We start from the raw sequence: 27,604 nt of genomic DNA, 5'->3' as shown, positions 1-27,604 counted from the left end.
AACTTTTTGCCAACAGTCAAGCATGGTGGTGGTGGCGGCATCATGGTCTGAGGCTGCATGAGTGCTGCTGGCACTGCGTTTCATTGAGCAAAACATGGATTCCAACATGTACTGTGAGATTCTGAAGCAGGACATGATGCCCTGGGCCCAGCGAGAGAGAGAGACAGAGACACACACACACACACACACACACACACACACACACACACACACACACACACACACACACACACACACACACACACACACACACATATATATATATATATATATATATATGAGGCATTTTTGGTCACTGTATTGTATAAGTATGGTATTTACTTACAATTTGCCCTCCTAGTTCCCTCCACTCTTCTGGGAAGATGTTCCATTAGATTTTGGAGTGTGCTTATGGATATTTGTGTTCATCAGCCACAAAGGTGTTATAAAAGGCAGGTACTGATGTAGGTAAAGAGACCTGGGGTGCAGTCAACGTTCATTTATCCCAAAGGTGTTCAGTAGGGATGCAATCAGAGCTCTATAGCAGCAAGATCCTTCCTCTCCAAAGCATGTAAACCAAATCTTCAAGGAGCTCACTTTGTGCACAGGGGCATCACCATGCTGGAACAGGTTTGGGTTTCCAAGTTTAAGTGAATGCTAAATTTTATTAGAGTACCATCTAAAGATATCCTAAAGAACTGTTTCTTTCCAGCTAAAGACAATACAGCAGAGAAAAAGAAAGATAGAGAAAAAAAGAATGAAAGACGACAAAAAAGTAAGAAAGACAATACAGCAGAGAAAACAGAAGAATGAAAAGACAGCATAAAGGAAGAACAAAAATTAAGAAAGACGGATCAAGAAAGATAAAAGATAAAGAAAGATTGCAGAAAAAAATAAAGAGAGCAGAAAGCAAGCAGATAAAGAAAGAACAAAAGTCAGCAGAAGGAAAGAATAAAAGAAAAAGTAGAAAGAAAGGAAAAAAGCAGAGAAAACAGAAAAATGAAAGAAGACAGCATAAAGGAGTACAAAAAAGTAAGAAAACAGCAGAAGAAAAGAACGAAAGAAATCGCAATTGCAGCCTTTGTGTAAATGTTGGCATTTATTCGAGTGAAGAATTGAAATACAATTTTCAACAATTTTCTGCAGTTTATTGATATACACATGAATCCCCTCCCCAAACAAAGGAAAATAAAAGCCTGTGGTCAGATTCTGGATCTTTAGAGGAATTAGTAAAGTATCACAGCATGGCTGTCATTAGCATGACATATGAAGACTTAAAGTTCTCACTGATCTCGCATTTAGGTTTTTTATTATTATTAATTTAAAATTCTCATAATATCAGAAATCAAATATTTCTGCATCTCTAAAGAGAAAACCAGAACCAACCTTAACATGTGCTTCGGCAACAGATGATGCAAGAAATCCTCAAGTATGATCTTTTTTTTGTTTTTTTGTTTTAGGATTTTTTATTTTTTAAATATATTTCTCTATTCACATAGCAGATTTCGCGTTTCATGTATGTAAAAATAGAAAATTTAAGATTTTAAGAAAAATAAGGACACCACGGATGGCGTATGAAAATTCCTTCGACTCTCCCTGTGTGAAACGAGGGTCGGAAAAGAAAACCCCTTCGCCCTCTACGAGTGAAGAAAGCGTGATGGGAATGACGGTCATCTGCGAAGAGGAGGATAAGCTGAAAGACGAAGGAACCTGGAGTGATAAAAAGGATGAGGAAAGTTTTTCAGGCAAAAACGAGGTATTATAGAGAGCAATTGAAACGCAAAGACGAGGAACGGTGCAGCGTTTTCCTTTTTCCTTCCGGGAAGAAAATAAAAAAAAGCCGCGCTAGTCCTCCCATTCCTCCTCGTCCTCAAAGTCCTCATCCTCGTCGTCGTCATCTTCATCTGCAGGAGAGGAAAAACAAATATGATCCAGGGTTAATGAGCTAAAGACATTCAGAATGCAGAAAAAATGAGGCAGAAAAAAGGACAAAAGACAGACAGAAAGAAAAGAAGCAAATAGGCAGATGTGATCAAAATTAAAAAAGCAAGCCGAGAGAGAAAGAACATAAGACAGCAGAAGGAAAGAATAAAAGAAAGAAAGAAAAAAGAAAGACAGCAGAGAACACAAAAGAATAAAAAAGACAGCATATAGAAAGAACAAAATGTTAGAAAGACTGCAGAAAGAAAGAAAGAACCAGCAGAGAAAACTAAAGAATAAAAGAAAGAAAAGAAGAAAGAAAGAAAAAGAAAGACAGCAGAGGAAAAAGATAGCAGAGAAAAGGATGGAAAGAAAGAAAGAAAGAAAGAAAGAAAGAAAGAAAGAAAGAAAGAAAGAAAGAAAGAAAGAAAGAAACAAACAAACAAAATAGAGAAAGAAAATCAGCAGAAAGAAAGAAAGAATGCACTTCCGGTCCTTGTAGGGAGTGGCGAAGCGAGAGATACACACCTGAAGAATGAATGGCTTTGCTCCTCTTCTGCATTACCTCCATCAGCGCTCCCACAATTCCTGCTGAAGGGGGCGGAGCTGCAGGAGCCGAGTCTGTACCATCTGCTACCTAAAAACCACAAGAGTCAGAAATCATCTGTCAGACAGCAGAACTTTTCTGATCCATGCAAAATGTCATTTAATCATTTATTTCAAACCTCAAATCAGCAAAAATAATTAGTAATTGAACTTTTGCAGGCCGACATGCAGAATTGCATACGTTACTCATATTTGCGTGCACGCTGCAATCTGTATATGCATTTGTTTTTTTTCACAGCGAGAGTGTTTGCGCCATAAATCACCCTGAAACAGCCAGAGGTGCATATAGAGTATCTAATGTGTGTATAGAGGTGCATAAAGAGTATCTAATGTGTGTATAGAGGTGCATATAGAGTATCTAATGTGTGTATAAAGATGCATATAGAGTATCTAATGTGTGTATAAAGATGCATATAGAGTATCTAATGTGTGTGTATAAAGGTGCATATAGAGTATCTAATGTGTGTATAATGGTGCATATAGAGTATCTAGTGTGTGCATAGAGTACCTAGTGTGTGTATAAAGATGCATATAGAGTATCTAGTGTGTGTATAGAGGTGCAAATAGAGTATCTAGTGTGGTAAAATAACAAAAGAAATCTATCACAGGCCACAAACAGACAATCAAAACACACTGTAACATAAAAAAAAAGCCCTCATGAGGTAGAAATAAATAACACTGATGCTACAGTGCAGATGAACTCACTGTTTTGAGCTGGATGCCCTGTCGAATTTGGTCCAAAAGTGAGCTCCTCCCACCGCTCTCCTTGCTCCCTTGTTCGACTTTCTTCAACGCCGCCCCCTCTCGGATCTGCTCCAACAGCCCAGACCTTTCCTCAGAACCCGGGAGAATAGAATTGAGTGGAGGTGGTCCTGGGGGTGGAGGTGGAGGTGGAGGAAGTGGAGCCCCTCCTCCTGCAGAGGGTGGGGGAGGTGGAGGAGGTGGATTCATGGAGGAAGGCATGGGTGGAGGTGGCAGGTGGCCTCTTGTTGGAGGTGGAGGAGGTGGAAATCCCGCACCTGGCCTGGAAGGAGGAGGAGGAGGAGGAGCAGAATTGGGAGCTCTGAAGGGAGGCGGGGGAGGTGGAGCTCCTCGTCCACGAGATGGGGGCGGCGGAGGACCACCTGAGCTTTGGATAGAAGGTGGAGGAGGAGGAGCACCTGAGAATGGACCAGGGGGTGGAGGAGGACCACCTCGGGAGGGTGGAGGAGGTGGAGGAGGAGCTTGAGAGAGGGAATAGCAAAACATAAGCATTGAGCAACAGTAATTCAAAATTTATAGTGCCAAAAAATTATACTGAAGTATCTAAACAGTATTTAACCTTACCCTGTCTCCGGAGCTCACTCTTTACCGCCTACTCCTCCTCTTTTCTCGATAAATTCGTAGATATCCTTTGATGTCTCCTTGTCTTTTAGCTGGGCTTCGGATATACCGCACATATCAAACAGCTTCTTCAGGTCTGGGTCCAGATTATTAACCTGGAAAAAGACAAAGAATTGGGATTAGGTACGGATTTGGATATAGATAATAGGGTTTTTGTAGAAAAAAACAAAATAAAGAGGTAAAACTAATCAATTCCCACTAAAAATTAATTCCCACTAAATAGAATGAATAAGTATATTAAGATCAGTATTAACAGCAAATTGCAATTTTTCTTTTAAAAAAATTGGGCAATTTTTCTGCAGGAATATGAATTCCTTGACCAGAATTCTGGGATATACAGCACCTGTCAAAAGTGTAAAAAAAAATACCTATAAGTTTATGGTTTTTAAGACACCTGCATGTTCCTATTGTTTCTATTGGAGGTTGACCAGTTTTACCAATAGCGACTCGGATCGTACTTGCCGATAACCTATTAATTGCCCGATTAACGAACAAACATAACACTGTGGTGTACTAAACAGCTACTGAACTTGAAGAATTCACTCTAGATGAACATCACGTGGTTTTATTGATTCGCCTCTAGAGGCCGCTCTTGTACTGTAAAGTGCAACCCGGTAAAACTATCGGTATGGATTTTTAGCTGACAGAGACCAAGCGAGATGATGTTAATCAATCATTCATGGAGGTGGAAGCTTAACGGTTTGGGGTTGTTTTGGTGCAGAGAACGTTGGAGACTAATTCCAGAAAGTAAAAGGAACCAACATGGCAACCATTCCATACTTCAACACAATTCAGTTTGGTCTGGACTGCGGCTAACCAGAGCAAACTTTTCAGATTTTGGGACCTTGAGAAGGCCCTTAACCTTCTGTGTATATAACAAGACAATATAACAAAACAATGACCTGAAATTGGCTGAGGATCATAAAGTGCTTACATCAAATCCTGTGTTAGGATCCCAACCCACATGTCCAATATGCCTGACAGGGGAAAGAAAAAAAAAAAAAAAAAAAAACACGCACACGTGCGCACACACACACACGCGCACACACACGCGCACACACACAATGATCAGACTTTTATACTTTTATACATCTAAGACATTCGATCATCTGGTACACATCCACTAAAAACTAAAGATTACAATAGGTGTAGAATTATTCATTTATCAGCATGGTGCAAAATCAACTCGATTCAAACGACTCACCGGAAATTGCTCGGCGTGCCGATCTCCGACTTTGTGATTTTCTTCTTTTTGTTCTTGTTTTTGCCCTTGTCTTTTCTCAAGTTGCTTTGGAGGTTGTTGACTTGGAAGTTGTTGTTGTTATATCGGGTGTTGTTGATCTCAGGGTTCCTGATGTCCACCGTTGCCATTAGCAGTGTAGGTCCTGGGTCTAAAAACAAACCACGTACTTGTAAGCAAGTAACCCATAACCCTATCTTCCTATAGGACATACTACATGTTCGAATATAGGACACGGAAAGAAAAGATCGCTGGCTTAAAAAAAAACAACAATGAATCGGCCAATTTTCTTCTGAAACTACCGCTAGTTCTTTCTAATAAAAAAAAAATATTTTTACCCTGGTGTTCATTTGCCTTCATAAATGTTGCCCCCCCAGCCCTAAATGTTCCCCTCGCCCCAGCTGATGGAAAGCATAAAATGATGCTACCACCACCAAACTTCTTTAAAAAGACAACATCTAATCAATCAACTAAAACAGATGATTATTTCCCTAATATGAGCTTAGAGGACTCTCAAGCTCCTTCAGAGCTCCTTGTGGGCTTCTCCAAAAAAAAAATTTATCTTTGTTTGCTTTGATGGACAGTCATCGTTTAACATTTTGGCTTCCATCAAAGGAGCCGAGCTCAGTGGTGAGAGCAGGTTGCACTGTATGATGATGAACTGCTCCAGTTCGTTTTCAATGGTATACTGATGGAGCAATTCAGAGTGTAGATAGCAAACCGCATGGTTAATGCTAGAAGTGAAACGGTACACGTACCAAACCGTTTCTGTACGGACTTTGCACGTGTACCGAATGCGATTTTTATTGTACATGCGGAACAAATCGGAGTTCCCTCAGGAACACATTAAGTGGCGGAACCCAAGTTTGTTTAGCCTCCGCCTCGCATCACTGTGGCTACTCGATCCGTACCCGGAAACACGTGTGCGAACGCTCAGACTCTGTTCTCCGCACACGCAAATCATCACTCCCCGTCATCGCCAAAGCTTTTTGTTACGGAATTCTAGCGATGTTGATTCTTTTGCGTTTTATTTACAGCTTTTACCAAAATTCCTACAATCCTGCATATCGAGGGAGGGAATGAATAAAAACAAATATCTTTTGTGTTTCTTAAACAAAGACATTTCTTAATTATTAAAGGCAAAAACACACACACACACACACACACACACACACACACATTACCCAAATGGGGGTCTAACAAATGTAAACGTTACATTTTTCCTTTTTTTTTTTTTTGTGCCCATTTAAACGATTACGCAAATCAAGCAATACATTTTTTTTTTAATTAAGTAAATTGCATTAATTTGATTTATTCTATTTTTATAGATTTTTTATTTAAAGCAAGCAGTCATTTTATTTATTTTTACATAAAATGTTAATAATAATAAACTTTTTTAATAAAAAAAACAAAAAAAACAACAACAAGCACTTATGTTTTGTACTTCTTCCACCCATCTGTCCCGGGAACGGATCTTAAAAACAGGTGTATGTAACAAACCATGAATGTTCTGTGACGTTACACTGCTAGTTATTGCTGATGATCAAGAAAAAAATAAATAAATAAAAAATACCAAAACTGCTGCAGCTTGGACAACTGTAAAGGTCCGTGTGGTAGACGTATGGCACAAAATGGAAAGAGACTTCTACCATAGCTGTGTTTAATGCAAATACAGGGCTATAGTGAGAAGATCTTGACGTTCCTGGTGTTAAGCTTAGAATTCTGCTAGCATGAGCATCAAAGTACTTCAGCTGTTAGAGGCAAAGGGGCTTTTACTTGTGCATGAACATATACAGCAGAGTGAACATTTTGTCAGGGATTCTGCGTCAGACTTTTTTTTACGACCTTTTAAGAAAGAAATTTGAGACCTTAACATCATCACGACATCTGAAACGCACACAACTCCGTTGTTAGCAACTGGCCGTAGACCTAAATTCATACATTTCAAGCCAAGTATCGCTAAACCCGCTCTTCCAGAATACAGAAAGCTGATTAGCTGTTGCATTTTGATCTCATTTGTAGTCTTAATACAGCAAATTATATTTGGACCAACGAAAAGAAAGAACTACAACACCTCGTAAACAAACAAACAAAAACGTTCTGAAGTGGTGCGAAAAAATCAAGACCTCAAGCAGCGGATTTAGGACTTTTAAAGGCCTAAAATTGAGACTTTAAGACTTTAAGACCCCGCGGAAAACCATGTTTCTTTGCATACCCAAGCGATGTTAAGAATCTGGGGATTAGCTGCGATACATCGCCCCCTGGAGCACATAGAATTGAGGGCCTTGCTCAAGGGTCTAAGAATGGCAGCTTGGTGATACTGGGGGTTTGAACCCCTGACCTTCTAATCAGTAATCCAAATCCTTCAGTGAACCACTTCCTTCATGTTCTTATATCCTGAAGCTGAACCTGGTCTGTAATATGAGAACATGTTTCCATAGATTTGTAGAGTTTTCAGAATCAACTGCATCTAGAACAAACAGCCTACATGCCCATTTCCAGTGTGACAGGATTGCTGAGGCGCTGCGCCTCCAGGCTGGGAGGATGCACACGGTTAGAACATGAAAGTTTTCGCAACAGGAGGGAACTTAATGAGCAGGAGGTACAGATCTGGGGACGAGTGCATGCATAATTCTTTCACTGTTCAAATAAATGAAGATGATCATAAATCCGACCTACCATTTTGTGGCTCTGTTCTTCGTTCTGGAAGACAGGAAAAAAACAAAAATTAGAGAACAAGAAGAGTGTGCAAAAAAAAAAAGAAAAAAAAACATGAATAGGAAAGAGAGGTTTCAAATGAAAAACAGGAAAGAAAGCAAGAGAGATGGATTCACCATGTGGACATGCATAGGTTAGTCCTTATTTAGTAGTAGTCTAAGTTATTGCCCTGCATAAATGTTGCCCCAAGCCTAAGAGGTTTCTCAGTAATTGGGAAAAACAAAGCTATAACATAACATAAAACATGTGACATAACATGTGACGTGACAACACCATAACATATAACACAACAAAAAAATGTAACGATAACATTATGCATAATACAACATATAACAAAAGACATAACATAACACAACAAAAAATATAACAAATCATCATAACATGACATTAAATATCATGACATAACATAACCTAACATGACACAACACAACATACACTATGACATAACAACAAAACATCATAACATAACATATGGCATAACATAACAAAAAACATGGCATAAAACATATAACCTAACATATAACACAACACAACATACAGTATGACATACGTAACATCATAACATATAACACAACAGCAAAAAAACATAAAACATCATAACATGACAAAAAACATAAATCATAACATAGCATAACATAATACAACATAACATATGACATACATCATAACAAAACATGACATAACCGAACATAACACAACACAACATACAGTATAACATAAAATATAACATATAACAACAACAAAAAACATAACATAAAACATAATAACATAACATAATATAACATGAAATAAAACCTCATATGACATAACCTAACATAACACCACAACATATAACAAAAAAACATAAAACATATCATATGGCATAACATAATACAACATATAACATAACATACAACGTAAAACAATACCACCACCATGCTTCAGCATAGGACTATGTGTTTAATCGATTACTACTCTGATTTTATTCTGCAGCAGGCAGATGTTGATTTCAAAACTCTATAATGCTCATTATGTTCATTCTTATACCAATAAATAATGAATGTTGCATGCCACAAAAGCACGTGTGTGTTCTTATGGCTTTGCTGCTCTTTTCGCCCTCCGTCTCCCTGTTGTCTTGTCTTTCCTCAAATGCAGGTGCCGGTTCCTTTCATTTAGGCATTATGGGGAATCTGCCACAACCCTATTGGAAGCGGACATCACTAAAGAGGCGGGGCTTCGAGGATTCAAGCACCGTCGTGGAGGAGGGAAAGGGGGGCAGATATGAAGAAAAGAGGGGACCCGAAAATTTTGTCACCCAGATGTAAAACATCTTAAGGATGATCAACGGAAACAGGATGCACCTGAGCTTGATTTTGAATGTCCTGGCAAAGGCTGTGAATACTTATGTACGTGATTTATTTTTTGTTTTATCTTTTTCATAAATTCCATTTTAATAAAATCGGGGGGTATTGTTTGTAGATTTTTATGGAAAATAATGAATTTAATATATTTTCGAATAAAGCAGCAACATAAAATGTGGAAAAAGTGAAGCGCTGTGAATACTTACCGAATGCATGGTACGAAGTACAGGAAGTAATGCGTATACAGGAAGTAAAGGAATGTAAGCGTTTTTTAGATGGAGATCTTAATGTGGATGTAGTGTAACAGATTTTTTTGAAACGTTTACGATGGCAAACATGATCGCACAGCCTTTGATTCTATATGAAAATGCAGGTCTAAATAAAAAACCTGTTTCTGCATTTGCGTTGTTCTTGACCATGTTTTAAAATGGTTGACCGATAGCGATAGCTAGGTTTGATCATACTTGCCGATAACCAACAAATCTACAGATAACATAACACCATGTAAAATAGTATTAAACTTGAGGGAAATAAAACACACGAATTCAAACAAACAAAAAAATAAACCTCAGAAAGGAAAAAAAAAATAAACAGCACATGGTTTCATTAATTTGCCTCTATAGGCCGCTCCTGTGCTGCATAATGCAACCCGGAAAAACTATATCTATGGATTTTTGCTGCAGGTTCATGACCTCTATAGTGATGCAAAATGCACAAATCAACCCGACTTAGTGGAAAAATAATCACAGGCTGTTTTTCCAGAAAGAAATCGAATGAAGATTGATATAATGTGTGAAATAACAATAGCACATGCACGTTTAAAAACAGATTGAGAGCAGTGCTTACCGGTTTTCCGGCTTCTTCTCGTCATCAGATCATTGGTCGCCGCTCTGAAGGCTTTTGCCTCATGGTCGTCGGCGAAGTTGAGGCCAATCTGACACTTCTGTTTTGGGGTCGAATTGGATTTGCATCAGAAATATTTTAATATATCAATTACATATCAAATGCTTGGAAACAGATTCACTTATGATTTTTGAGACATATGCATGATCCTTTTGTTTCGATGCAACTCGAACAAAGAGGAGTCTAAATGTGACATTTTTGGCTCTAACAGAAGAACTTGTGCAAGATAGAGACTAGGAGAAGATGTGGGCAGAATTTTTCACCACCACAATCAAACATGGAGGGTCAATGCTTAAAGGTTTGGAGTTGTTTCAGTGGGAAACTTATTCCGGGTTAAATTAACCAACATGGCTTCATTGGAACCGCCTTCATCATACAACGAGACAAAGAGCTGAAGCATATATCCGAGCTCTGTAAGCATTATTTAGAGAGCAAACAGTTGTCTGGAGTGTTATCATTCCTGGAATGACCTGCCCAGTCACCAGACCTAAATCCTGTTAAACTGCTCTGGGATGAACTGGAGCAGAAAGGAACATCTCCAACAGCCAGGAGTGTGTAAAGCTGTTATTCATGATACAGGAGGATTTTTCAATGGAAATAAAATTCTGAATATATTTGGAATCCAGTCAATATATTCAGAATTCATTCTCAATGTTCACTTGAGCAAAAAGTACAAAAGTATTTGCCCTTAAATGCATTTAAGTATCCAAAGTACTATGATTTATTAAGGAGATAATGTTCCTATTGTCATTTGTGTCAAAAGACTTTTGATTAAAAGGTTCTGTTACTCTTAGCACACTGACCTTTTAATAGAATGATATTAATGAGACGAACACTGATATTTATTGAAATTATCATGAGCCCAAAACCTTCAAATGAGGCCATTGGTGTTGTGGTGAGTTCGAGTCAAGAGTTTTGGGTCAGTAGATACCACCAAGCGGCAAGTTAAAAACGGAGCGTGCGCTCGTACCTCATTGGTCGCTTGCTGTGTGCTAGATAAGTTACTATTTAGTAAATTACTGATACACGAAGTACGATTACTGTCCACCACTGCTTTTTAGACATTATAACGCTTTAAACATATCCATCGCCATTATTCGGAAGACACTTAAAGCATATGTATATTCAGCATGTTCACGATTTTGAGACGTTTGAGAGGTCCAAATTGCTCCAAAAGAAATCCTTATGGCAGTAAATACAAAGTGAATCCATTAGTAGGGTTTTAAAAGCGTGTATAGCTGGCAAGCTGCTTTTACAACACCGAACAAATGTTGGAGCTCCTCGGGAGGTAGGTAGTTAGATATCTAGCACCTACAGTACCAAAGACATTAAGATAGTATCCAGTCAGACGTCTGGAATGATTCAAAAAGACTCAAAACTTTCCACTAAAGCGCCATAAAAATTAACATCTCAATCCAAGAATCATCAAATTCTGAATGATTACATCAGAGTCCTCACTACTGAATTCTGAGGAAGGCACGCACGAAACGCTAAAGTGCCCGCGATTACATCCAAAAAATAAACAGCACGTGGTTTCATTGATTTGCCTCTAGATGCTGCTCCTGTGCTGCGTAATGCAACCTGGAAAAACTATATCTATGCATTTTTGCTGCAGTTCCATCGATCAACTATCGGTGCCGATGAATTGGTCGACCTCTAGTGTGGTCGGTTATATGTGGTCATAAAAACGCTGACGTTATAAAACCCTGCAATCTTGTGCCAGGGTTATGACCTCTATAGTGATATAGTGATGGAGAGAAATCCTTACGGCAGTAAATACAAAGTTCCCTGAATCCATTAGTAGGGTTTAAAAAGCGTGTAAAGCCGGAAAGCTGCTTTTACAACACCGGACAAATGTCGGAGCTCCTCGGGAGGTAGTTAGTTATCTAGTTAGATATCTAGCACCTACAGTACCAAAGACATTAAGATAGTGCTAGCATCCAGTCAGACGTCTGAAATGATTCAAAACGACTCAAAACTTTCCACTTAAGTGCCATAAAAATTAACATCTCAATCCAAGAATCATCAAATTCTGAATGATTACATCAGAGTCCTCCCTACCGATTTCTGAGGACGCCGCGCACTAAATGCTAAAGTGCCCTCGATTACGTCCATCGGAAACACCATTTCTGATCCAGAAGGTTGCACGTGGTCATAGAGTGCCGTCCTCAGTAAAAGCCAGAGCACTTACCTCTCCTGCAAAGGTCATGAAGAAAGGTTTGGAACAGTTCATCACAAAGCCAGTGTAGAGCTCTTCTTCGAAGATTTGGCCATCCTGCGAAAAGCGGTAAAAATGTGAATTAAAACTGAGGGGGAAAAAAATGAATTTTTGGAATTGCCATAGAATGGTGTTACTCCGCTACATTTGTAGTAGTTGCTTTAAGTTCTATTATTCATATTAGACCTAATTAAAACCTAAAAGCTTCACTGGCCAAGTACAAGACTATCGTGGACTCATTAGAACCAGTATTCCGTTACTTACACATCGTAGTCATATGACACACCCCAATTCGCTCTTATATACACATCTATTTTTACTTAAGACACCCAGGTTATGCAGGTCTAAGACCATTTACCGTCTGTTTATAGCAGGTTTGCCCAATACGTCGATCACGATTGACGTATTCCAAAAGGTAGTATAAGTAGATCGCATGCCATTCGAATAAATCTGAGACTCTATTCAGTGCAAGCCATTAGAGTATATATTTACTATACTTTAAATAAATACATATTCAACATTTTAAAAGTTTTTACAGATTGCAATTTTAGCAATAAAATGTTCATTGTTCTAAAAAGGGAACAAAATACTTGCACATTTTAAGAAACTCGTCCCTTATTTTCTCTTGTATATTTAGTGTCGATCTTTAATAAAGAAAAAGTACTTCTCATCCGATTACTCAATGCAATAATCGGTAGAATACTCGATTATTAAATAATCGATAGCTACGGCTCTAGGTGAATAAACCCCGGATAACCAGCAGAGGCAGTGCGATTGGGAGCGTACATACAGAATACACATTCCACATATTCACACAAGGACGTGTAAAGTAGTGCTTACAATAAGCCTTGTCACTTACTTTTTTCCCCCCTTAATCCCTTCTCACTAAGCCAAAACCTGTTCTGAATGACAAGGAACCTTGGCTCATATCCCAGGTCCACCAAACAACAGCTGCATACATAACTAGCATTCCGTTTCACCCCTCCAAACTGCCAGAGGCAGCGAGCATCATTTCAGCCAATCATCTTTAGCAGAACAAGCAAAGCTGCTTGGATGAATCTCACAAACACTCCTGGCGATAAGCATCAGGTAGACCCAAAAACACAAACGAGTCCTGGGGTTGTATGTATAAAGTTGTTTAGCTGCACCTGACAACGTTTGGCATACAAAAATGAAGAGTCTTTGGGGACCCTACAACTGGATAAAACAAATAAAAAATAAAAATCACAATTGTTGTTCTGAACAAGGATGCCGTTTGACCAGGACCCCCCCTGTTCTCAATATATTTCAACTTTATTCTCCAAAATCCACAGCCACAAACCCTCAACCAAATCCTCCACGTCCGTTTTACGCTAAACGTTTCTTGCAATTCTGTGATTTTTCTTGTAACGGTACCACTTTAATTCTGTATTGCTACGACTTTATTCACGTAACCTTAGGCACTAAAAAACATTGTATTAGCAAGAACTCTTTAGAATTGTAATTCGTATAGAGATTACGCCAGAAAGATTCTTGAGCTTCGTGCGCTGTATGTCCTAATCAGTACAGGCGTAGGAGTTCGAGAATAAAATGCTGTTTATGCTGCAAGGTTTGGACCAAATCTGCCAGTTGTGGGTGTAGGGTCAAAAATAGTGACGTTGCATCGTACGGACGGTTGACACTGAGCTGCGACGGCAATTATTAGCTTCAGAAACACAGATTCAGGGAGAGATGACGGAGATTCTAGATTCTAACAAAGCAATGAATGTAAAGAGGTATTCAGCTATAGGGAGAAACACTAGAATAGAACTGCATTATAGACGACATTATATATGAGCAAATGTATGTGCACCCATGACTACCAGACATTTCTTTGACTATTGAAATTCTATTTCAATTTCATTACATTAACAGCATTTAACCAGAATTACTTGCATTTATCTCATTGACGACTGAGCAGCTTTGGGGTTAAGGACCTCAGGGGCCCAGCTTGGTCAGGCACGTTGTGGTGGTGCACATACTTTCGATTATACTGTTAGCTTAGTGGTTAAGGGTTTGGACTTTGGATGCGAAGGTTGTAAGCTCAAATCTTAGCCACTCCAAGCTGCCACTCCTGGGCCCCTGAGGAAGGCCCTTAGCTGCTCATTTGTGTGAATGAAATAAATGCCATTACCAAATACCATTAATGTAAATGTAAACATTGTGTAATTATAAGGCCCTCAAATTCAATTTGGGAGAGTGCAATAACAGGTCGGAAAGTATTTTACGCAACATTTTGGAAAGCAATGCAAGGTGGCACAAATGGCAGCCCGGTGATTGTCGGACTTTGTTTTGGAAGGAATGCGGTAGAGGTCAAACTGATTATTCGGCACTGATAGCTGATTGCAGGGACTACCTGCAAAAATCCATAACGATAGTTTTTTCTGGCTTCCGGTCTGCTGTCATTACAAGGGCAGCCTCTAGAGGCGAGACAATGAAGTGCTGTCGGTTTTGATGCGAGAAACGGTGCAATGCACGGGAAGCGCTACATTATATTATTTATATACAATGGTGCCCCGCTTATTGACCGGCTTCGGACATCAACCTTTTTGCTTAGCGAACAGTTTAGCGACCGAAATGTGTGCCCGCTGAACGACCAAATGCCCGCTTATCGACCTTTTTTTACCCCGACCCACGTGGAGCATTTTTTTTTTACTTTTGTAATGTTTTTAATTTATACTTTTTACTGTATTATTGACAGAAATCCACCTTCGGCGGCTGTCAAAACCTCCGCTTTCCCTGAAGCCCCCGGCTTCAACAATGCACACCTGGGGCTTATTATTCACTCATCCTATATAAACCCCTCATTCAGCCACACTCCTTGTCGGTTATTGTTGGTATGTGAGGGTGTTTGGTGCATGTTTGTCTGTGTTTTCCGTCACACATATTCCTATGCGTTTCTTCCTTTCCGGACTCCACGCGCTCTCCACAGCTGCGCATTCTTTCCAAAGCGCACCCCGGATTACCTTTTTCCTCCCATGCGTTCGCCCGTGGACCTCGCCCCTCCAGGGCATACCACGGATATCTCTCTCTCGTTTGTCGGGATTCTATGGACTGCCGTGTGTGTGTGTGTGTGTTTTTGTGTTAAACTCTGTGTTTTCGTTAAACCAAAGCAAACTGTGCTCCGGCTTTGCCTCCGCTCATTACGCTGCATAACAATTATAAACAGTATTATTTATGTACCTGTATTATTTTATGTATTATTTAGTATTAATACTGCTAAAAACGGGGCAAAAAAATGTTAATAAAGGGGTATAGGTGGAGGTCGGGAACGGATTAATTGGTTTTCCATTATTTCTTATGGGATAATTACATTCGCTCTTCGACCTTTTCGCATTTCGACCGGTTTTAAGAAACGGATTAAGGTCGATAAGCGGGGTACCACTGTACTTCTATTTATTATTTAATATATTCATATTTATTTCTTTAGCACATTTGCATGGTGCGTTTGTTATTTTTTTTTTATTCAGTATCCTTTTTTTTTTTTTATTAAATCATTTGATTAATCGGTTATCAGCAAGTACGATCCGACCCAGCTATCGGTATAATCCACAATCAGTCAACCTCTAGAACTCAGCTTTATCAACTCACCTTGAGATCAAATACACTGATAAAGTACGATCGCCGGGAGCTGTCCTTCACCAGGCAGGCCACGCCACAGCATCGTTTGGTCCACGATGAATTTCCATCTGCTGCATACACCTGCACCACGGCCGTGGACAGAGTCTGCAAAAACAGAAGAAGAAAATGGAGTGAAATATTCCTTTTTTGAGAATCTTGGGAGCTATTCAAGAATTTAGGACTACTTATAAAACATCCATTTGTGAGGATAATTATATTCATTCAATAATTTTTTTGACAATGGATATTGTCTTAAAGAAGCTTTACACAGATAAAGCGGTAATAAAAGAACGTATACGTTTGTTTATTATAATTGTAAGTTTGTCCCTATTGTCCCATATTAAAGACATGAGGATTCATTCACATTCCTAGTTGTCTGGAAACCTAATATTGTCAGATTTATTTAGATCGATTAGCTGCAATTTTTTTTTTCCGATATAATATTTAATTTTTTAAATATTCATTATTTAGAATTCATCACCTCGAAACAACTCCAGCGTATGCTACTGTAGCAGATGCAAGAAGGTGAAGTAAGAGATATGGCACGGTGAGCGTTACCTGATTTTAAAGCATGCGAGTGTAGGGGAAGCGGTAGCTAAGTGGTTAATCGGGAAGTAACGAAATATCGATACGTGGGATTATCGTGATATTTTGTTTGGTGATACTGTATCGATAGTTAAAAATAAAATCGACCGTAATTTCCGGACTATTAAGCGCACACAAATATAAGCCGCACTCACTGAATTTTACAAAGATTTTTATTTTGAACATAAGACGCAGGTGTCTACACTGAAACTAATAAACTTTACACAGGCTTTAATGAAAGACAGTGTCTGTAACACGGCTTGTATCTAAACAGTAGCCTACCAAGAAAGTCTTTGTTCACTGTCTTCCTCCTTCCTTTCACAGCAATTTCTCTCTCGTTTATCTTTTGGCATCGCCGTGTGTTTAAAAATCACCATCGGTGAAGCTTTTCTCCCGATGCCGTGCAGCTCAGAACACAGGTGAAGTGCGTTTTTTCATGCCCGGTTGTTTTCAGCGTGACGAATGATTCGCATTTTCTGTAGACAGTCTGAGTGGGCGGCAGGTCAAACATCAGTGGAACCTCATCCATATTTATGATGTGGTGCGGGCCTGATTCAGTGGGAGCGCGCGCGCTTTAATATAAAGAGTTTCATTGGTTCACCTGAACCCGTTCGGCAATTTCATTGGTCTAATATTATGATGCTCAGTTTTTTGGCATGAAGTTTGTGAAACCGGGAAAAACCCAGGAAAAAATCTATAAATTAGCTGCTTCATTGTTTAAGCCACGGGGTTCAAATCGTGAGAAAAAAGTAGCGGCTTATAGTCCGGAAAATACGGTATACAGGATTTTTGTATGTTACAAGATTATATCCTGACCATTACATATATAGCAATATATTTGAACTTAAACAGTGACAGGAAGTGCTAGCATAAGTGCACGCCACTGATGTTAGCGGTTCCTATGCCTGCACAAACTACGGGTGAAACTTTCAGCACAACAATTATTTACTGTGCACAATTAGTATCAATGCACCTAACATTGTTTTTTTTTGTTGTTTTTTTAACATATGCACGTGTTTCACCAATATGACAGGGTTTCACCAAATCAAATGAAAAACTTTTAAAGACTTTTTTAAGACCATTAAAAACTAAATTTAAGACCTATATCACAACATCAAAAACACACAAATATGCTGTTAACCAAGTCCTACATTTTTTTCAAGCCAAGTATCGCATAACATGCACTTCCCTAACTGTTTCTTATAGTCTGTGGTTCAATTCAAGAGAGATTCACGCCAATAACCAAAAGCTGATTGGCTGTTGCACACATTTGTAGTTGTAATGCAGCGAATTCTATTTGGACGAACGAAAGCAAGCTACCAGTTAGTTGCAGTTAGCGAACTACAACACCACAGAAACAAACAAACAAAAAAAAAGTGCTGAGGGAGCATTTCAATGAGAGGTAATGCTACATGGACATTGGAAAATGATTTAAGATTCAGAACAGCAACATTTTAAGGCATAATGTTACGATTTTTACATTTTACACTTTTTTTTTTAGACCCTGAAGAAACTACAGTGAGGAAAATAAGTATTTGAACACCCTGCTATTTTGCAAGTTCTCCCACTTAGAAATCATGGAGGGGTCTGAAATTGTCATCGTAGGTGCATGTCCACTGTGAGAGACATAATCAAAAAAAAAATCTAGAAATCACAATATATGATTTTTAAACTATTTATTTGTATGATACAGCTGCAAATAAGTATTTGAACACCTGTCTATCAGCCAGAATTCTGACCCTCAAAGACCTGTTAGTCTGCCTTTAAAATGTCCACCTCCACTACATTTATTATCCTAAATTAGATGCACCTGTTTGAGGTCGTTAGCTGCATAAAGACACCTGTCCACCCCATACAATCAGTAAGAATCCAACTACTAACATGGCTAAGACCAAAGAGCTGTCCAAAGACACTAGAGACAAAATTGTACACCTCCACAAGGCTGGAAAGGGCTACGGGAAATTGCCAAGCAGCTTGGTGAAAAAGGTCCACTGTTGGAGCAATCATTAGAAAATGGAAGAAGCTAAACATGACTGTCAATCTCCCTCGGACTGGGGCTCCATGCAAGATCTCACCGTGGGGTCTCAATGATCCTAAGGAAGGTGAGAAATCAGCCCAGAACTACACGGGAGGAGCTGGTCAATGACCTGAAAAGAGCTGGGACCACCGCTTCCAAGGTTACTGTTGGTAATACACTAAGACGCCATGGTTTGAAATCATGCATGGCACGGAAGGTTCCCCTGCTTAAACCAGCACATGTCCAGGCACGCCTTAAGTTTGCCAATGACCATTTGGATGATCCAGAGGAGTCATGGGAGAAAGTCATGTGGTCAGATGAGACCAAAATAGAACTTTTGGGTCATAATTCCACTAAACGTGTTTGGAGGAAGAAGAATGATGAGTACCATCCCAAGAACACCATCCCTACTGTGAAGCATGGGGGTGGTAACATCATGCTTTGGGGTGTTTTTCTGCACATGGGACAGGGCGACTGCACTGTATTAAGGAGAGGATGACCGGGGCCATGTATTGCGAGATTTTGGGAACAACCTCCTTCCTCAGTTAGAGCATTGAAGATGGGTCGAGGCTGGGTCTTCCAACATGACAATGACCAAGCACACAGCCAGGATAACCAAGGAGTGGCTCTGTAAGAAGCATATCAAGGTTCTGGCATGGCCTAGCCAGTCTCCAGACCTAAACCCAATAGAGAATCTTTAGAGGGAGCTCAAACTCCGTGTTTCTCAGCGACAGGCCAGAAACCTGACTGATCTAGAGAAGATCTGTTGGGAGGAGTGGGCCAAAATCCCTACTGCAGTGTGTGCAAACCTGGTGAAAAACTACAGGAAACATTTGACCTCTGTATTTGCAAACAAAGGCTACTGTACCAAATATTAACATTGACTTTCTCAGGTGTTCAAATACTTATTTGCAGCTGTATCATACAAATAAATAGTTAAAAAATCATGGATTGTGATTTCTGGATTTTTTTTTTTTGATTATGTCTCTCACAGTGGACATGCACCTACGATGACAATTTCAGACCCCTCCATGATTTCTAAATGGGGAAAACTTGCAAAATAGCAGGGTGTTCAAATACTTATTTTCCTCATTGTATGTATGAAGTGGGATTGATGATGATTGCATTATATTATTACAATGGTCCCACTGGAAGTTCGGAAAATCCTCAGATTTTGGACGCACCCCCGCAACCCCTAGGGTAAATTTTCTTTCGGTTAAACTTTCTCCCATTAGGGGTCGCCACAGCGGATCATCCATATTCCTGATCCACATGTTTTTACGCTGGATGCCCTTCCTAACGCAACCCTCACCATTTATCCGGGCTTGGGACCGGCACTAAGAGTGCACTGGCTTGTGCAACCCTAATGGCTGGGGTTGGTTCCCTGACCGGGGATCGAACCCAGGCCGCAGCGGTGAGAGCGCCGCATCCTAACCACTAGACCACCAGGGAACCCGCAGCCCATAGGGTACCTTTGTGAATTCATCTAGACATTGTCACTTTGGTATAATAATGTGTTTTCAAAAAATATTTGGAAAATTTGTTAGTGAACACATAGTTTAAAATGTTATTCCTAACATTCCCGAACATTCGGTCCCACTACAGTCTCCAGCAAATTTTAACATAATTCGCAACTTGCTGTTAGTTACGTTCCAAATGACGACCCGTGAATTTTCCCAAAATTATCGGTGGTTTACTGCAGTATTAATATTAGTATAAGGCTATAGTACATCATATGGTTACAATCGTTTATAAGGCTGTGCATTTATTTAGAATGCTGATTAACCTGACCACAACTACAGGCATGGCCAAGGACACTTTCGTCAGCCATTTAGAATCGAGTATTCGATAGAATATGCAAAAACGAAAATAACCAGTAAGCAAAAAGGCCCATGCGGAAAAGAAAAGCTGTAAAGGATTAACTGAAAGATGCTGACACGCCTGGTATGCGCTTGACGTCTGGGCTAAACGTATACTATATACACCTTTTCGGGAATAGCGAGGACCTCATAAACGGTCATAACGATAATCCTCAGCAATCTTGTCGAATTGTTTTGTAAGCATAATCCGTCCTGCAATATACCGATAACACAGAGCAAATGTATTGTGTACAATCTCACATGACCTGGACGAGCCCTGTTTTACAGCAGGAGGCGAACGGCTGATTTGAATTTCAAATGTCACCTTTATCACGAACTTTATCAGCAATTTTTACTGGATGTAAAAGGAAACGCCGTTTCAGGGAAATCACATCCCGGCCCGGTCTATCAGCGTTGGTCAGAATACGGCCGGCAGACGTACTTGAACATGTACTTCACTTGTTTGGAGCGATGAAAATATCACGCTGACACACTGTATAATCGTGGACACAGCAATCTTGAAATTGAGGTGATGGAGACAGGAGACGGATTTGAGCTATCCTGTCTTTTTTTTTTTTTTTTTTTTTCCCGGGAATTAATAACCCAATCAACTCTGCTTGTCTATTATTATTATTAAAAAATAAATAGGATTTTTTTGGGTAATATCCTGATTTCTGTCAGAAGAAAATACAGTAATATGATAAAAAAAAAGTAAATAAATATTTAGAAATGTATAATTTTTCATTAGCTTTTTGATGCCCCCCTTAGTCAAAATTAAATAAAATAAAAAAGAAATTCTAAAAAAATTTCTTTAATATTTTTCTTTTACTTTGGTTGCATCCATATTAAATATCCTGCATGTAAGAGATATTATATACATTTGTAATAGTTAAAAAAAAAGTCAAAGCTTTATTTATTATTTTTTGTGTGGAATTAATTCCTTTATGAATAAATAAAGTGAATGGATCTCATAAAATTTCATCATCTACAGTACATATCATCAAAAGATTCAGAGAGGCTGGAGAAATCTCGGTGCGTAAGGGACGAGGCCCCTTCGGCCCCTCAGACGACACTGCATCACTCATCGGCATGATGGTGTCATTGACGTAGCTAAATGGGCCCAGGAATACTTTTAGAAACCGCTGTCTGTAAACACGATCCGCTGGGCCATCTGCAGATGCCAACTAAAGCTCTATCATGCAAAAAGGAAGCCATATGTGAACATGGTCCAGAAGCGCCGTTGTGTCCTCCGGACCAACGCTCATTTAAAATGCACTCTTTCAAAGTGTTCTTTGGTCAGACGAGTCCAAATTTGACGTTCTTTTTGAAAATCAAGGATGCCGTGTCCTCCGGGCTAAAGAGGAGGGGGATTTTCCAGCATGTTATCAGCATTCGGTTCAAAAGCCAGCATCTCTGATGGTATGGGGTGCGTAACTGCATAAGCTATGGGCAGCTTGCATGTTTTGGAAGGCACTATAAATGCTGAAAGGTATATAAAGGTTTTAGAGCAACATCTGCTCCCTCTCCAGACGACTTCTACTTCAGGGAAAGCCTTGTGTATTTCAGCATGACGATGCAAAACCGCATACTGCAGCCATGTAGAAAAGTTCTGGTGCTGAATTGGCCTGATTGCAGTCTTTCACCTACAGAGAACATTTGGCGCATAATTAAACGAAAAGACGACCACGAACTCTTCAGCACCTGGAAAACGTCATCAGGCAAAAATAGGACCAAATTCCAACAGCAAAACTCCAGAAAGTCATAACCTCAATGCCCAGACGTCTTTAAATTGTTTTGAAAAGAAGAGGAGATGCTACACAATGGTAAACATGCCCCCGTGCCAACTTTTTTGAGACCTGTAGCAGGCATCAAATTTAAGCATTTGTTTTGTTCTCTATGTTCTATTGGGAATAAAATATTGGATCATGTGATTTGAAAATCTTTTGGTTTTCATTTTATTTAAAAAAAAAAAAAAAAAAACGTCCCAACATTTCCGGAATTCGGGTTTTACAAGATTTTATATATATATATATAATTCTAATTAAAAATATAAAAAATTTTATTTTAAAAACTATTTCAAATTACAGTGGCAACCCTCGACAACCCTATTAAGTCCACGATTTTGAAGTGCCAAATTCTCACTTTGTCTAAGCATTTTTATCGGTTATGTCGACTTTTTTATGTCGCGGAACCCTAATATCTCGAGCACAAGGGGGGAAAAATTTGCCTCGATCGGCACGGTGCAGCCCCGAAAGTGGCGGAAAAATCAAGCCTTACAGATGCTACAGGTGTTGTATTGTTTACTGGTGAATCTCTGCCGTTAGTTAGTGCACATATGCCTTTTGTTGGTAAATGTTATGCGATGAACGGGAGGCGAAAGCCGCGCTTGGTAGGAGCGTGACTCGGCGCGGCGCTTGATAGGAGCGCAGCGCGGAACGTAGGATGAGCAGCACAAGCATAGAATTAACAACGGCCGGATTCCCCCGATCCTCGATGTGCATTGGGAAAAAAAGCGCAGCCGTTGAGAGAAAGCCGGTGGGAAGGCACGTACCGGGATACGCATGAGCGATAACAACGACCGCCATGAACCAACATATACCAACAATAACACCCGGTGAGAGTGTGGAAGTGAGAGGTTTAAATAGGAGCTGGTGATGATGCTAAACGAGCACCATATGTGCGCGATTGAAGCCGGGAGCTTCAGAGAAAGCAGCCGAGAAAGCACCTGCCATGCCGAAGGGGGCGTGACAGGTGGATTCCTGACAGTTAACAAACATGTATGTACATTTTTATAGCATGCCTTCATCAAACAAATCGCGGCAACGCTGTTGTGTAAAAAACCCTCCAAAAACACGTGCATGCACATTCTCATTTATTAACGCACATCATGTACATAAAGAAATTTCAAGCATGTTAATATATTGCCGCCATATTGATTTTCATTTATCTCGATGCTTTTTGGCAACCCCCTAGGACATCGACATAATCAGGTTCCACTGTACTTCTTTTGTGTTGTGTTCTGTCCAGGGGTCTAATATATAAACGTGGCGTACGCACAAAACGAGACTGAAAACATGTGTACTCCACTTTCCACGCAAAGGATGCAGAGTGGTCCAGAGTTTAGCAGGTGGTGTGTCAGTAATAATGGTCCGTGGGGAAACACAGTACCTAAATGGACTAAACGAAGCCGCCTCTATGCTTTTTTGTGTTTTCGAATTACTTAAGTTACCAGAGGAATCGTTTCAGCCTTACACACAAGATTAAAGTGTGCTGAAGTAAATAGAACAGTTAAGAAAAAAATATCTTTAGAAAAGGAAATATTAAATGTAAAATAAATGCACACACTTACAGCATATACACATCTGTATTACCCAAATGGGGTCCAACAGATGTTAACTATTTATTTACTTTTTTTATTGATTACATTTTATTTAGTTAATCTAATCCATTACTCAATGTAATCAATCTAATAAAAAACTGAATTGCATTCATTTGAATTTCTCTATTTTATCTTAAAAAAAAAATTTTGTATTTAAACCAAACAGGCCTTTTATTTAAATTGTTTTTTTTTTTTTTTCCAAACGTTGATGCATGGAAATATTTATAATAATAATAAATGACTTTTTGATAAACATTTTATTTTAATTTTAATTCAAAAAGCCAAGCAATTTTATGTTTTGCATTTCTTTCCCCTAACCGTATGGAAATTTATCCGAACCCTGACTTAACAACCGAGGTACATACAGAACCGTGAATTTTGTGTACCGTTACACCCCTTTATAACAACAATGGGTTTTGATGGGGGCAAAAGCTACTGGTTGATAACGACGAAACAAAGGGAAGTTAAGTGAGAGTCTGAAGACGATGATGATCTCATGATCATGGTGGTGGAATGAAAACGCAATTCATGAATATGCTGGATTTACTGGATAAACTTTTCTGCATTGAAATGCATTACTGCATGACTTCACTGCTGCTTTTCTAAACTCCATCTTAACCGAGAAGGAAGTTTTTTTTTTTCTCTCTTCTCCTGCTATTTCCTTGAACACTTACACACACCCGCCTAAACACAGGTAACTGCACAGGAATGAGGAAGTACAGCCCGGTCTGGAACAAGAGCTGACGCAAGTGTGGCCTGAAGGTCACTTATCTAGGACAGGGTCCTACAGAAGGCACTTTACCCACTGTAAAGACTGAATAAACCCCCACACAGAGAGGGCAAAAGTACACACATCCTTTACTGAAGTAGAAGTACAGATACTATTGTTTTAAAAGACTGGTAAAAGCTGAAGCACTGACATTTTTAACTTAAGTTGAAGTAAAGCAGTTTTTACTACTTCCTGTTTTCTTGTCATGCTGGTAACTAGACCTCACATCATATTAATATTAGCTATGTCAATCTATAAAAATATTCTAATGTTCTAAAATGTACCATAAATGAATAATTTACGTTTTTAATCCTCTAATCAACATGTGTATGGAGAAATATGGATGCTTTATGCAAATGTATGTTTATTATTAGTGAAACGTAATTACGTAAATCATCAGCAAACTACATTTTTGCTATGTTTCCACACGGACGGTTATGGAGATGACACCGGAGAAATTGAAACTCTACTAGCTTTCATACGGATTACAGAGAATATTTGATGTTGGTTTATTTAAATTCATTAAATAATATATTTATTATGTCTGTGAGGCAAATATTCACTGAGATTCCGGTTGTTTTAATTATGTCTGTGAAGAGAGATGACAGAGAGCACCCCCTGTCTTTTCTTTATCTTACAAAAGCTGTTGTTTTTTATGAGTGTATACAAATAAAAGTAGACCCTTCACAAATTTGAATAAAGTAATGCTCTTAACTGTCCAATAAAAAATTGTCACAAAACGCACCCACTGTAATGCGTTTGTCGACCCCCAGAGCGGTACAATGCCCAATGTGCGAAACTAAACTAATTTTAAATGTTGTTCTCTAACGAATGTATCCAGGCTGAACATCCACCATACACAAGCAAAGAAAAGATGATCATGTGATCAGGAATGTCTCAGTCATGTTTACATCATTGTCTCATCCGTTAACCCCAAACTTCTAGTTGCCTTCTGCCACGCTCATTGTGAGCTTCGTTAACTAGCCCATGTCTGTGGTGCGCGAGAGCCAGGAAATGATAAACCAGCGGTAGATTGAAAAAGCCGCGCCGCGACAGGAAATAGGTCAATGGGCTGAAAACGGCACGAAATGAGAAAAAAAAATATTGCCATTTCACCAAATAGATTCAAACTAAAGTAATGAGGCTGGTTTGAAAATGTCGGAAGTAGAAAGTACAGCAATTTGTGTAAAAATTTTATGAGTAAAATTAAAAAGTTGTCTGAAAAACAAATAGTGAAAAGATACAGAAAAATCTACACAGCACAGTGATGAAGTATTTGTACTTCGTTACTTCCCACCTCTGCCCCAGATAATGACCTGTGATAGATGACATAATTCCAGGTTGGACCGGAATGCTGGAATATTTCATGGCCCATTGGAAAGCTGTGTATGCAATACACATATGCCAAAGACACCAATGTTTCGTGTCAGAAATGCATCTCTGCTTGTGAAATATCTCCTTTTTTTAATTGTTCTCTAAACAGGCTTTAATTAAAACTATTTAGGTTTCTATGCTTTAAAGAAAGAACAGCTGGGATTTTTTTTTAAAGAAAAATGTGCTTAAATAAACAAGCTGTAATACTGAATACTTCCTTAGCACAAGGATTTGACTCCTACTGCTGTTTGCCAGTATTAAATAAATATCTCACACATGATAACCAATAAACCCACTGGTATCTTTAATACGTGCTTTTCAACCAACTTCCCATGTCTTTCAATCCATCCCATCTTTTTCTTAAAATTATAAAATTATAATATTATATATATATATATATATATATATATATATATATATATATATATATATATATATAAAATTATATTTGATATATAAAAATACATATATAAATTTACAATTTAATATTTATTATACATATATATTTTTATATTTCTATACAATATATTTTTTATTGAAGCTTTATTTATATTTTTTATTTGAGATATATGTTCTATTGATATATATATATATATATATATTCTAAACAATATTTTTTTTTATTAAGACTTTATATATATACTTTTTTATATAAAGACACAAACTTGGTTATGTGTGTGTGTATATACATTTATATATAAACCAAGTTTGTGTTATTTTTTCACCATACATTCACTTTTTCCTTTAAATCATTATTATACATTTTACAAAACTTTTTTTATAGAAACTTTAAAAACCAAGGAGGAAGATTAAATAAATAAATAAATGCACAAACAAGCCAGCAGCAAGCCAACAAACAAACAAACAAACAAACAAACAAAAACAACAAGAAAGACCGCATGGGAGCTTTTTTTGGCGTGACCTGGATAATCTTCCTCCTTCTCCCTATTATAATCATTATCATCATTAGGTTGGAGTAGTAGAAGAAATCAAAAGTTAGAATTAGGGTAAAAAAGGACAAATTAAGACCAGGATGAAGGAGTTTGAGGATGAAGGAGTTTGAGGTTTGGTTGAAGCAGTGATCAGGTGAGTGGGAGACTTGGGGGACTTACAGTGCATTTCCGGCCCAGGTGAGCGAACAGCGTGTCGTTGTCCTGCCCGGAGAGCAGCCTGGAGCTCGCATTATGGGGCCTCCTGTGCGCTGGAGCTCCACTCATCCTCCTCAATCTTCCTCTTCCTCTCTCTCTCTCTGACACTCTTTCTGTCTCTTTACTTCACTTTTCACGGCAGGAAATCGTTAAAACACACACATACACATTTATAAAATCATAAACGTCAAATCTGATCACTGACTCAGTCAACGCAGCCTGAGATCCGACTTCATCTGTAGATGTGCTTTAATCCGAAAGATAAAGGAAAAGTTCCGGTAGTTCTCCTACTGGATTTCCCCAAAAAAAATTCCCGGTGGATTGTTTGTTTTCTGGGATCTCTTTAGGATCCGAACTCCACTCGGTCCTGCAACATGGCAGCGTCAGAAAGACAGCAGTGAATCACACCACTTAAAAAGAAACCACGTATTAAAATAACAAAACAAAATAAAGAGACAGCTCTGGTGTATGTTCTCAGGCTGTCCGATACACACACACACGATTACATGATAGACACGATTATAGAC

General features: G+C 38.8%; 1 protein-coding gene across 1 annotated transcript; it reads right to left on the bottom strand.

Moving 5' to 3' along the window:
- Positions 1 to 1,056: 1,056 nt before the first annotated feature.
- waslb (WASP like actin nucleation promoting factor b) lies at positions 1,057 to 27,604 on the bottom strand. The gene is given in 12 exon segments (XM_046874084.1): positions 1,057 to 1,883; positions 2,428 to 2,536; positions 3,211 to 3,728; positions 3,832 to 3,860; positions 3,862 to 3,983; positions 4,823 to 4,865; positions 5,093 to 5,279; positions 7,808 to 7,831; positions 10,033 to 10,129; positions 12,281 to 12,364; positions 15,917 to 16,051; positions 27,042 to 27,604. Coding segments are annotated over 12 exon segments (1,512 nt in total). The 5' UTR covers positions 27,147 to 27,604; the 3' UTR covers positions 1,057 to 1,824.

This window comes from Silurus meridionalis, chromosome 18, assembly GCF_014805685.1.
Source record: "Silurus meridionalis isolate SWU-2019-XX chromosome 18, ASM1480568v1, whole genome shotgun sequence".
Taxonomy (NCBI): domain Eukaryota; kingdom Metazoa; phylum Chordata; class Actinopteri; order Siluriformes; family Siluridae; genus Silurus; species Silurus meridionalis.
This window is presented reverse-complemented; position numbering and strand designations above follow the sequence as displayed.